General features: G+C 40.1%; 1 protein-coding gene and 1 long non-coding RNA gene across 2 annotated transcripts in view; one reads left to right on the top strand and one right to left on the bottom strand.

The window, feature by feature from the left end:
• Positions 1 to 75: 75 nt before the first annotated feature.
• LOC122756904 lies at positions 76 to 3,771 on the bottom strand. The gene is made up of 2 exons (XR_006356764.1): positions 956 to 3,771; positions 76 to 759 (listed from the first exon to the last, which is right to left on the bottom strand). It is a non-coding gene; the product is annotated as an uncharacterized LOC122756904 (long non-coding RNA).
• The window catches only part of LOC6572419 (dorsal-ventral patterning protein tolloid), a 31,794-nt gene continuing 18,808 nt past the window's right edge, over positions 677 to 13,662 (top strand). The window contains exons 1-2 of the mRNA XM_001998492.3: positions 677 to 766; positions 10,465 to 11,045. Coding sequence (XP_001998528.1) covers positions 10,631 to 11,045 — 415 coding nt within the window. The 5' untranslated portion in view covers positions 677 to 766; positions 10,465 to 10,630. The remainder of the gene's footprint in view (positions 767 to 10,464; positions 11,046 to 13,662) is intronic.

Here is a 13,662-nt window from a genome sequence, read left to right as displayed (position 1 = left end):
TTGATTTTTTTCAAATTGTTTAGTATTAAATTTTAATAAAATTATATTTTATTATTAAGGAAATGAAGGCATGTGTGTGTGAAACTAGATATTCTATTATATTTTTATTTACATTTACAAAACCTACATAATATATTTGTCTGGCACAATGAAATCTATGAATTCATTATGTGATATAAACAATTGTTACTTTAAGGAAGTTTCTGCACAAGAAGTTTCTGTCAATTAAAATTTCATTAATCATTTAAAAATTTCGGTTTAAATCAAAGTTATTTCGATGCAATTCTAGTTTCTTGAATATTTTTATGAAATATTAAATAATATTAAATAGTGAATAATAGTTTATAGTTAATTTATAAGAAATAATACTTAGTTTCTAAAGGATATGACAACCTGACAATGATATGAATTTGAATTTTCGTTATACGTTGTACATTTTCAAAAGCAGCTGTTAGCAATTGTCTAGGCACATGCGCTTTATCCCTTTCCTTCTTTCTCCCTCTCTTTCTGGCTCGCTCTCTGCTAGGCACAGCTGTGCAGCAATTGAAACGCTGGCTCTGTTTATGTTTGAATCTCTCCAATCAAACCGCGAGAACCTTTCGTCGTGAACGGACGTGTATTCCATTGTTGCGGCTAAATAACGCGAACGAAAGAATAATAGCAACAAACTTGTTTGATCTGAAGCAGAATTAGTGTTCGCATAAAGTCCAAAAGGATCCGGAGTGTGTGTGGTGCCAAGAGTGAATACAATCTAGTGCACTAATAAGTAATATTAATATTATTAATAATAATACAAACACATATTTATATAAACATCATTTGAATTGCCTGCTACAGGTGGAACCTCTGCTATACTGTTGCTGTGTAGTCGAGGATATTTCAATTCAATTCAAAGTTCGTAATTTCGAGAAGCGAATATGAAATCATAAGTAAAAGTAAATCATGGGTAATTTACCTGCACATGTTGAGTTCATATAATTCCTAGTCGCTAATCTATTATATTAGACAGTCCGTCGGTCGAGCATTGAAATGAATGGATCAGTTTTGTCGCGATCTTTGCACTCGCCGTTCGATCGCGTTCTATGCGTTTTCCTTATCAGCAGCGGCTGCTGTTGTTAGCCCCGCGTTTCGTTTTTGCGTTCACTTTGAGCAGACGACGACAAACACGCCGCAGTTACTGTTGATGCTGCTGTTGCTGCTGTTGCTGTTGCTGTTGCCGTTGCGGCAGAGAAGAGGCAACGGCATCAAATTGCTATAAATAACAAACGGCACGCGGCTGCGCCCGTGTGTGCACTGCACTGTACGTTGCATGCCACACCTCCGCCTCACCACCTCTACACCTTTTTGACCCCCCTCAACTAAAATCAGCCGCAGCCGGCTCTTCGCACGATGGGTGTTTGATTCCACTATCTATCGCTAACTGAGTCGTTGTCAGTTTTCCGCTTTTCATTAAACAAAACGAAAACAGCAACAAAATCAAGCGAAACGCAAATCGTCAATTGTCAATGGTCTTCATTCGGAAGGCCGCCTGCGTAATTAAAATAGAATCTGTTTTCCCTGAATGTGTGTGTGTGTTTATTTGTGTGTGGGAGCTTACGTGTGTGTGTGTCAGTGTGACTATATACTAAAGTAAGACATTACTTTATTGTGTTTTGTTCAGGCTATTGCAATACGGAACAACGTCAAAAGTCAAGGTACCGCTGCCGTTGGCGCTGCTGCCGCTACAAGCAGCGCTGCGACGCTCGCAGCAGCATCGGCCGAGACAGCAATGATCTTGCATTGCTGCTGTTGCTTTGAACTCGATCGCAGACAAAGATTGAGCAAAGCAGGATCGCACATTGTTCTTTTGCTGTTATTCTTGTTATTGTTGAACGACTCTTCATTCTTTATTTTTTTTTTGACAACGATCATCGGCGTTTGCCCAGCGGCTATACGAGCCGATCCTCGCAGAAATTAAAGGTAGAGAGCAGAGAAGGCAAAAAACAGAAAACAACAAAATCTTTAAGGCCGGCAGCGAACACGCATTAGAGTTAATTGGGCTCCGTCTGCGGCAGTGGCTCCAGTCCAGGTGCCTTTGATACGCAATGCTAAGGCATTAGCAGAATGTTGCCACAACATGTGTGTGCGCGTGTGAGTATGTATGCACGGACATACATACAAAGACATATTTGTTTGTATGCACACATGTGTGGTGCGCATTTGTACGCATTTGCCTGATGCTTGTGTCAGTTAGATGAAAATTTATGCGTCAAAGCAAACAAAAAAAAAAAAGCAAAACAGAAAAAATGAAAAAATTGAACGAATATGAAATTCAAAGTGTTGTCCCGCTCAGCAGAGTCTCGTTCAGTTGCCGCGGCATTTTCCAGCGCTTCAGCACTTCCGCTCTGCCAGAAAATCAACTTCCGCTGGCAAACAATTGTCAGCAGGGAGCGGTGGCCCAAGGCGTCAAGAGTGGAGCGCGGAGCGAGGGGCGCATGGGTTTGGGTCTCCGCTGACAATGCCAGCGGCGTTGCTTTACGTAGCAAACGCAGCACAAGAGACGCATATTGATATTGTTGCCAGGATTCTTACGCTTCACTGCACTCACACACTTACCCACCCACCCACACACACATACATACATACATTCAGTCATATAAATTTAAGCTGCTGCAAGCGCATTTCACTTTTGCTTCACTGCTCCTGTTGGCTGTTTTGTCCCTTATCCTTTGGCCCGGCAAACATTTTGTGGCATCTTCGCCTGCTTATTGCCAGCCAACGAACGCCATTAAGCGTTTCATGTTACCTCCCTTCGCATTAAAAAATTGTCCGCGTATGCATTTCCCAACAATTCTTTCCATTTCTGCGACATTTCATTTCATTCCATATTTCTGCCAGCTTTTTCGCTTTTGAATAGAACACAACTTTGCTTCCTCTTGGTAATACCCTTGACGAGAGCATTAGGACTGTGCCATGGCGAGTGTATTCGTGTGTACAGAAGGAGATTTGATCAAAGTTACCTTTCCTTTCCTTCGCTTATTTTACTTTTGATCAAGATATTTAACTACTTTCATTATGCTCTTTGTATTCTGTTCACATCTGATTATGGAGAAAAATATTCTTGCTTTGATTTAAGTGTTGCTTAAAATACTTATTTCTTTATGTATTATTATTGATATTGAAATCATGCTGTATATATTCATTTCTAATTATGAAGTTCTAAAAATAAATTGTGACAAGAATATAATTATTGCTTTACATATATCATTTTTTGCTTAGCTATTATATCTATTGATAATGTTATCACTCTCTTTGTATTCTATTCATTTTGCTTTCTAGAAAGCTCTAAAAATAAAACCTTACTCTAACCTATGTCTTATTTTAAGGACATATTTGTTCAGGTATTATATCATGCCCCTTTTTGTCTTCCATTCATTTTTTATTCTAGACAATTCCATAAATAAATCCTATTGCTTTTGTTTTCCTATACATTTCCTTAAGGGTATTGCGTCTGCAGCGAATTATTATTAAATTTTGGGAGCCTTGCACGCATTTCTACTTCAGTTGCGAAGGGGCGCGTGCTTAAAACGTTTTTATTTTTTCTGGTTTCTGGTTTGGGTTTTTCTTTCCACTCCAGCCGAGCTTTGATATGTTGAAATTTTCATTTTTAGATTTTTTCATTTTGTTGATTTGCCATCGCAGCAAATATACAAAAATTAAAAGCAAATTATGTGCCGCAGGTGCCGGAGGCAGCGGGGAGCAGCGGACTTGTGGCGACTCTAATCCACATCAAATCGGATATCTGCGTGCGCCTGGGCAGTCCGAAACGCACAAAATCTCTTATCTGCCAAGTATTTGGAGCAAGCGATTCAAGTTATTTTATGAATATTTGTATAGGCTCTCAAATTTGCATGGTAAGCCATGTCGGGGCGGCTGAATGCTGGATGCTGGATGCTGAGTGTTGAGTGTTGAGTGTCGCGCGTGGGCGGTCTATCAAGGCACTGCTAACGGTATATATATCTATATATGTATATGTATGTATATATTGCAATGCTCCGCCCACCCCACTCTGGACTTATTTTCCTTCGTATCTCACTTCATCTCGTTTGCCGCACTACACCTCTTCTTGACATAAATATTTTGTTATCAACGTCGTTCTTGTTGCTGCTATGAAGCAAAGTTAATGATATGTCGCAACTGGGTGAGCATAGGTGTCTGGCTGTGTGTGTGTACGTGAGTGTGTGTGCGTGTGTCTCGGTATGTGTGGAGACAAGCGTTCTCAGTAAGGATCTATGTGTGTATCTGAGTCCGTGCTCTGCATCAGCTTTATGCGAAATTAATTGTAATTTAAGTACGTTAAATTTCTGGCTTCTAATTTGCTTCCCTTGTTTAGAAATAATGCAATCTTATTTGCTGTAGCCTCTTCTCAGCGCCAGCAGGAGTAGCCTCACTACTACTTAAGCGTATATTCATTTGCGTATTCAAGCATGTTCGATGCCATTCAAGTATGCACAAAACAAGCCCCAATAAATCTATTGAAGATGAAATGCGTAATGATTATTCATGCGGAACTCAATGCTAAAAGCTTTGTTTAACTTAATGAACTTTGAGTTCTCTGCTCCTTGAGCTTCGGTTATGTCGGATTGACTTAATTCATGCGTTCGTTCACTTGCAGGATACATGAAAAAAGCATTTACATGCCAAAAGTTAAGACTCCAAGCCCTCCACAGCCACAGCTTTTGTGCTGTGCTCTTTCTTTGCTCATCTTTTGGGCTCGTTCAAATTTGTACAGCATTCACGGGGCCGAGGGCCGAGGGCCGAGGGTCGAGGACAGAGAGCCGAGGACCAAGGACAGAGAACCGACGACCGCCTGGCATTCAGTTTTATTTGCCAAATTAAAAGGATTTCATTTGCTTTTCATATTTGCATTGGTTTTTATCGCCGCTGCCAGACAACTGGCTTTGACCCAACGCCGATTTTCCCACACAATCACCATAAAACCGAATCTCGGCGCCATATTTTCTGCCCTCGTACTGGCTGTTGCCTTCCTCTTTACTTTTTTTTATGTTGTGGCAAAGTCGTTGGCAATTGTTATTTATGGCCAAAGGAAGGAAAAAGTAGCCGTAGCAGCTGACAAGGCGAGCAGGCAAGGCTTCAGCCTCAACCTCCACCGCCTCAGCCCGCAGCGGTGTAGTGTGGCGTATGCCCAGGCCGATCATCATTTCTGTTGTTAGTATTAATTATTTGCTAGCCTCAGTGCTGGCCCTCAAATTGCATAATTTAGGTCTTAAACAGCCGTTTGACCATTGCTCATGTTCTATATGCGGCTTTCCCACATCTCTGTACATATTTGCCGTCATGGGCACGGGTTCCGTTACACAGAGTGGAGCACAGGATAGCAGCAGCAGCAGCAGGAGCAGGTGCAGGAGCAGGGGCAGGAGTAGCAGCAGCAGCAGCCTATCTGTCTGCGGTGTATTTCATGGTTGAGCTTTATTTACATTCATATGGCTACAGCCGAAGCGGCCAAGACCAGTCGGCCCGACCAGGACAGAAGCAGCTCGGAGCATTTTGGTTACAGTTGCAACCACCTGGGCATGTTTTTGGCTGAGGCCACAGGTGCTAGCTGGGCAAGCTTAATTATTTGCAGTTGGCTGTGGCCCAGTGTTGGCTCTGGACCTTTGCTCCCTTTCAGTGTGCGTTCGTTTTGTCTGTTGGTTTGTTCACCTCATTGCCTGTTTATTTGGCAACCCGTTTGCATGCTGCGTTTGTACAGCATTTAAGTCGCATAGAAGTCGGTCCGCCAGTTCATCAGTGAATAGGAGAATGCTCCTTCACTCCCTCCTTCACTACATACATATGTGTGCATTCGCCTGTATCTCTGTTAATTTGAATTTACGGCTTTTTATTACGCCAATTTTCAGTGCTGTCCGCCCGCGCTTCCCATTCACTGCGCGCCTGTTGATATGCAATATTTTTAATCAGCCACGCAAGCAAACATTCAGCCCGACGCGACGTGAATTAACACTATATATATATAAAGAACTTTTCATTTTGTGTCTGTGTATATTCAGCCCAAATTGCAAACAAATACTGAATCCGCACTCGTTTTTACTCGCATGCATATTAAATATCTGGGGGAGATTAATTTTTTTCCATGCAATTATATTATTTACGTAAGCCCTTAATTCTCATATTTCAAAGTAAATTTAAGCTACCTCTGTTATTGGTATAGTAACAAATCAACAAGCCTTTCAAAAGTGCCTTAAGTCTTGCTGCGTGTGCTACCTCACCTCACATTTGCCAGGTCAACGCTTAAGCCACAAAGGCTTTGGGATCAAGTTGAAGCAGGGCACACGTATGGCAGCGTCGGTAGAGAACATTGTTTAAGTCTCAGCTTAGTATGCACTTTTAGTAAAGTAGAAAACTAAAGAAAAGTTGACTTCAGAAATGTCAGGTAATCTGGGAAAAATATTTAACTAAAATTATAACTATTTTCAAAATACATAAAAAGAATTAATGATTAGAGGAGGAAATTGTTATTACAGAAAAAGTAGAAGGGAATGTTGGATCGGCTTTAAGCAAAGACATGGCCCGGGTGGTGTAAGAGCATTTTCCTAGTTCTAGGTAGGTGCTGTTAGATCTTTTGGCTGCAGTACCGACACACCACGGTGTTTGGGATAGAATCTAGTCTCTCGAGGTATTTTTGGATACCTCTTTAATTCCCTTGATTCTTTGATTCTTCTTCAATTTTAAGCATCCCTTCGTTAGTTTTGCATATCGCTAGGAGCCTCAGTGGTCTTCCGCTGAGCCGTTTTGGCTTTGAGAATACTCTATTTATGAATATTTTGGTTGTCATTCGGTACACCTGGATACCAAAGCAATATATTTTTGTTGATTCTCACATTATAATATAACTCGGATTTTTAAGTTCTCTCTGCGGAATTTGTTACAAAAATTAGAACTTTTACGTTTGGTTTGAAGATTACTCAATATATTCCGTCCAAACCCATTTAATAATGTTGGTAATTTATGATCAAAATGTCGTTTGTTACAAAAGACTTACTAAATATGAAAGGTCAGCACTGATTACCCAATTCCCAATTCAGCAGACGATGCTAATCGATATTATACCATCTCAATAACTAAAATTCAAATATGATTGTGGAGTGAAAGATTAGAATTTTCAGTGAGCAGCTATGTTAGGTACTTTATTTTTCCCCTTCATCAAAAACGTTCAAAAATTGTAAACAAAAATAATAGCTTTTCAAGTACCAGATCCCTATATACACAGATACATGCATATATAAACATAAACCTCTATATATATATATATGAGGCTGTTTGTTATCCATCTTCGCACAATTTGACACAGGTGCTTAAGTATTTACTTCTCTAGGCATCATATCACAGTAATCAATTATAATAAATCAAGTGTATATATGTATGCATGTATGTGTAATAATGACATCCTTTGGCAGCTATGTACACAGTTAGCTACTTGAAATGTCAACTGTCACGGCGGCAAGACAAATCAAAATAAGGCAAACGGGCAATGAGTGCGCGGCCTCTTGGAGGAACTTTTTAGGAACAGGCTCGTGTCAAGATTTGCGCTTGTAAACACTAAAAATGTCAGAGGCGAGGCGAAGCGGCGGCAATATGCTATTGTGCCGACTACCAGCTTAGCCTGGAACGTTGTCATTGTCAGTTCGTGTAGTTTGAAAGTGGCGCTTGGCACTTGACAAGTCTGATTGATGGCGTGACTGTGAGTGAGCAGCAGGATGTTGGCGGAATCGTGAAATTCCTGAAGCTTCGTTCGTCTTGGACCCTCATCTCATTTAATTAAACTAAATGCGAATGCTACGCTTCATTCAGAATCACCCCACACAATTGCTCAATATCGTTTATGCACGCCAAGCAGAAATGAAGAAATTCTCTTTGGCAGACTCAAGTTTCATAATTCGCTAAAGAAACAAATACAACAAAGGACATTACCACATAATACTTGAGAGAGATATTGAATAAATAAATATGTACATATACATAAATATAGATGATAAGAGTTAGCTACCTCTGAAAATTGCTGAACATAGTTGACCAATTCATATAAGTATTGCTTTGTCATGGAAGCAAAATAGCATATGTGTTTACAGTAGAGTTTCTATATTGGCCTTATTTGGCTTTATGATTTACCAAGAACTTCATTTTCCTAGATAATGTTTTGGAGTAACACAGACTTTAAATTTTTCGATATTAGGGTGCTCAACTTTGCATCTTTGCATAATATTCTTCCTAATGCTCAATTTATGTGATTGTTGATTGTTATTTCAATCCCTATATATAATTATATAAATAAAATTTAGCTTTATAATTAAAATATTGCGTACTTTATAAAGAAAAGACACAATTATAAATTTGATATTTAAGTTTTCTTAACTTCCATCTTACGTACAACTGGAAAACATACAACAAACTGACGAACATTGCAGAAGACCAATATACTGTTTTCATTTCATAAATAAGTATAAAAATAAATAACAAAAACAAATACAAACGAACATCAAAACACATTGCAACCTATGCACTGTTATTTATAAAATTCCAGAGCCACAGCAATGAAATTTTAATTTGTTTACGTTTGTGACATGTTGCTCTTCGCAAGGTTGACCTCTGATAAGCGGGCAGGTCGATGTGGGTGATCTTCTCTTGGGAGATAAACGGACTCAGAGCGCAAAAACACGGAAAAGCTGACGTCTAAGAGCTGGCTATAGGCCCTAGACAAACAACAAATGAACTTACACGCTGAGCCGAGAATTAATCAATGGAATTTATAATTTGGCCCAAATGAGCAGACGGTGCCACATTAGGGCCTCGCGCTCATGCGGCGTATGCGCAATTAGGCGGCCGAGCATTATGAAAATAAGGCCTGCCTTTGGCTGCCTGTACAGTGAACACCACGGAATGGAATGGAATGAAATTAAGAAAATATGTTGCACTCTTTTGCGTGGCCCACAGCTGTAGTTGCCGCGCTTTTGTTTCTGTTGAGATTGTCTAGATTGTTGTTATTGTTGGCAAGTTTGCCAAGGGTTGCTGCTGGAATTGTCTTTGGCTTTATTTGCCATTCGCTAGCTGGCTAAGTCTGTGGCTGCCGGCTGCCGGCTGCTTCCACAGAAGCCAACTTAATTTGCCATAAAATGCCAGACCGGCACTTGATTTGCTTTGTTGAATTAGAGTTGTTGTAATTGTTCGTTGTGCACGCCGGAAATTAAATGATTTAATGAAATTGCCAACATTCACTTGAGCCTGGCTGCTGCTGCTGCTGGTTCAGGGTTGGGGCGCAATTACAGGGCGATAATGGCGCAGCCCCAACATTTTAGTTAATTGAAAAGGTTTTTATTTTATTCCTTCTTTTTCTGTATTCAATTGGCAGCCAAAGTTTGCCAAAAGGTCGCCATGGTATGGATGGCCTAAGCGATTTTAAATTACCTGCCATTGTGTTTGTCTGTGTGTGTGTGTGTGTGTGTGTTTGTTTCTAAGCGGCTGACATTGTCCGTCCAGCGTGCGCCCTTGCTGCGACACCTTCAACTCGAGTTAATTGAGTGCTAATCTGAGCAACAGCCGGCAGCCAGCCTCAGTTTATGAGGTGCAGCCTGCAGAGTGCAGGTCGCTGGCCGTTTGCCTGCCGTCAATCCTCACTTCACTCCTAGAGTGCTTCTTCTTCTTCTTCCTCTTGAGGCTCCGCACACATTCGCATATTAAAATTTTACACCTTTTTTGTTTCTAATATGCTATGACAACGGACAGAGAAACATTCCGAGTAAATGCACACAAATTGTGCACAGATGTGAGCACACAATTTTGCACACACTCACACATGCACACCCACATATGCACAGCCGTACATATGTAAATTAGATACCGGCTGTGCATTGATTGTTGCCAACTGCTGGCGTTCGCTTTGGCTCTGCCTGTTCCGTGTTGTTGCTACAGTCTATAATATGGTCGGATTAAGCAGAGTTTGAACAGATAATATTGCCAGAGGGCAAATTTCTACAAGCCTTGCTCAGCATTTGTGCATCAAGTCGAACTAAGCATATCGGAGAGTGTCGATCTCAACGGTAAACAAAATAAACAAGTAGTAGAAATACAAATGGAAATGCTTAGTACAAACGGTTCTTAGACTGAATTTATAAAGTAAATCTTATGTGAGTGGTAAATGGAAACAACGACGTAAGCGAGCTGATTATAAACAAATATTTCATACAAGGGGTTGGGGTTATCAGCAGTATATATAGGCGTATATAATTTCAATATATTTATATTCTATTATATACAGACAAACAGATCGATTAAGTGATCAGCCTTGCTCTATGAATGAAAACTAAAATAAGCTAGTTTTAGCCGATTCACTATATATATATGTTCATATATTACCTTACCTCGCATAATTACTCATCTCACAATTCAACTTTTCCGTGCTCATTTCAGTCCACGTGCACTGCGAGAATGCAGCGCTGTTGAGCTGGGTTAGACGGAGGCGATAAGCAGAGCTCGGAAAGCCAACGAAAGTCAAGAACAAAACACGCCGACGATTGACAAGCGAACGAACGTGCAGAGCAACAACAGCAGAAGAAGAGGCAGAGAGCACGCTCAGATGGCGCTGCAGAGCCGGCTCGGAGCCGGACGCGGTGGCCGGGTAATGAGCTATACGAACTACGCCCTGCTGATGGCCACAGTGCTGCTGGTGTTAATCTCAGCGCATGTCAAAAGCGCCAAGCTGCATGAGGAGCCGCAGTTGAGTAACGTTGCCATTGACAAGGCTGAGCGTAACGACGATGACAGCAACAATAGCAACAACAACGAGTTCATCAAAGAGCACGTGAAAGATGCAGCTGTCACTCATCCTTATCATCAGCATGTCCACGGGCAGCACAAGCCTCACTTGCACCATATGTCACATCTGAGCAATCGTCGCGCCTATCACAGCAAATATAGCATCGAGCAGCTGCTGCACATGCATGTGACACCGAAGGTATCCAACGATATCGATATGGACCCTTGCAAGGCGGGTGAGTAGTATCCCAGTTATTTGACAATAGACTGTTATGAGTAGACTCCCCGCGCTCCTCTGTTAAGCCACATATCTCATGTAGTCCCGCACTTACGCTGCCTCAGCTAAAATCGCTTTAGCACCAAGTCAATCTAGATGTCAGCTATATACTCCACATATACATATATACAAATGGTATATAACATATTGTTATTGTGGAACGCGTGAGCCCGTCACGACGGCAGACTTTGTAAGCCAATTGCAAAGCTTTGGAAATTATATTGGCTCCGCTATGTGTTAAGTTTGAGTAAAAGTGAAAAGTCTTGTAAACTCGAGTCATATACCATGAGTTTTCCTATCGCATTTCCCACTGTTCGCCCACCTGCTACCTTTGCAATGCCGTTAGCTGCAGCGCTGAGAATTAAGCGCCATTGTAGCTATCTGAGTGCGCTGGCTCAGATCAACTTGCCCGGCTGCTCAGCTCAGCTCAGCTCAACTCAACTCAACTCAATTGAATTTACCTCGGTTTTCTGGAACGAAATTGACTGAGCAATGCCTCCAGAACGAGCATATCAATGTCCGTGTCCGTGTCTATGGCTGTGTATGTGTGCGTGTGTGTGCGTGGAATAAGTTCGATGAAGAAGACGACGATTGCAATTTGTCTGACGGCAACTGGGGCGCCTGGTGTGGCCCCAGCCATACTCCGTCTGCGGGCGCCTCTGCCGTGAGTCTGTCTTATAAGTATGTGTGCACATCAATTGTCAAAAAGTTGGCTCCATAGAATCTACGAGCAAACGATTTCCCGCCTTCAGTGCCATTGGCAATGTACGTATCAAGTGGCTCAGCGAATCGACAATGTCTCTCGCACAATGGGGCCAATACAAGCACCGGAAAAAATCAAGAGCCAAAATTCAAATACAATATATACATTCCTTAAATAATTTATCACTGACTGCAACATCGATTTGGAATATTTAAGTAAAATTATTTAAGTATCATAATTCAAATAAAATAGGTAAATATATGTCTCTATAAATAAGACATGAAAGATACATATAAACAAAATATTTGACTTTTCAAAATAAAAACTTGATTGAACTGAGTTACATTTGATGATACCTAAAAATGTATTTGTTATATCTATTTGTATTCATTTAGGTATTATACGATATATCTTTGATATTCTCTTCATTTATTATGTAAATACATATTTATAAATTTCATCAACATCAATGCGCTCATATGAAAGAAAAGATGATTAAAGGAAAGATGATTAAATAACAAACAAATAGTTCTCCGTTTTGCATTATATTATTATTATTATTTTTTTTTTTTTTTTACTTATATAATGCTAAAGTCTAGATTTTTATTATGCAGGAAATTATATAGGAAAATTCGTTAATACTAAGCAAATATATAGAAAATATGCAGCTGCTTCTACACATATTATCAAACGATAAATAATTATTTATTTATTTATTTTTATTCATTATTATTTATTTTATCTTACATGTAATTTATTTAATTGTCATTTTACTCCGAATAAAATCTCCTAGTTTTATATCTCATTCATTCTTTTTTTTATTAATTATTAATTTTTTAATAATTTTTAAAATTAACTAATTTCTCTTAAAAGAATTAATTTTTTTATAGGATAAATGTGTGCGTGTATCTATTTCAACTTATTATTTGCTGGGATCACCGTCTGTGCACCTTTGCTTCACTGTACCATCAGCTGGTGACTGACTGTCTGGCATTTCTTTGCTGGGCACCCTCGAAGGTCGACCTGCCGTCTACCCAATTTACGATTCAGACACGGCTACATTTCAACACATACGCACCCATACGCCTCTATTTGAATGTTTGTGTCTATGTGGGTGTGTGTACTTCAGTTAGTGTAGGGCATGCTCTGGCATACCCCTAGATAAACTGGCCGTCATTAATCAGAGGGCTGCACATTGTTTTTCACGCGCGCGATTTTGTCATGCTAACAATTAATGAATTGTTTGCATTCTGTAGCCCACAAAACTGGGTCACAACTGATTTATAATAGATACACACCCACACACACACACTCACACAGACACAGGCAAGAGCACCCCACTAAAAAGGGAGCCTAATGTATGCAAGTGCATGCAACAACAAAAGGGACGAGAAATACAAACAATTTTTTCTCGGTTTTCCTTACGCAGCACACACACAAAAGTAAATTAATTGAATTCTGTAGTGAGTTCAAATCAATGTCCAACACAGCATTAGGATGCCCTAAGTGGAACAAGAAAAGTCAATGAACTTTACGTCAATGCTATCTCATTTCGAAACTAGAAAGACCTGCGATTGCTTTTCTTGAGGAGATTTTCTTTAATATTATTACAAGACTGTTTAAAATTTAAAATGGAAACTTTTACAACTGTCTTTAGGAGGCAATATGTTCACAAATATCATAAACATATATCATGTTGGCCAACAAGTTTCTGTGGATGTCGACAGCTGGGCACGATTTAGTGGCATTGAGAGTTTCGCTAATGAATTTGAGAGTTGCGCAATGCATGCAAATTTGATGAAAGCACCAACTGGAGAAGGCATCTGTCTGTCTGGGCGACTGCCTGCCTATGTGCCTCGTTGGTTGTTGAGCT

Source organism: Drosophila mojavensis, unplaced genomic scaffold (assembly GCF_018153725.1).
Source record: "Drosophila mojavensis isolate 15081-1352.22 unplaced genomic scaffold, ASM1815372v1 contig_19, whole genome shotgun sequence".
Classification (NCBI taxonomy): Eukaryota; Metazoa; Arthropoda; class Insecta; order Diptera; family Drosophilidae; genus Drosophila; species Drosophila mojavensis.
This window is presented reverse-complemented; position numbering and strand designations above follow the sequence as displayed.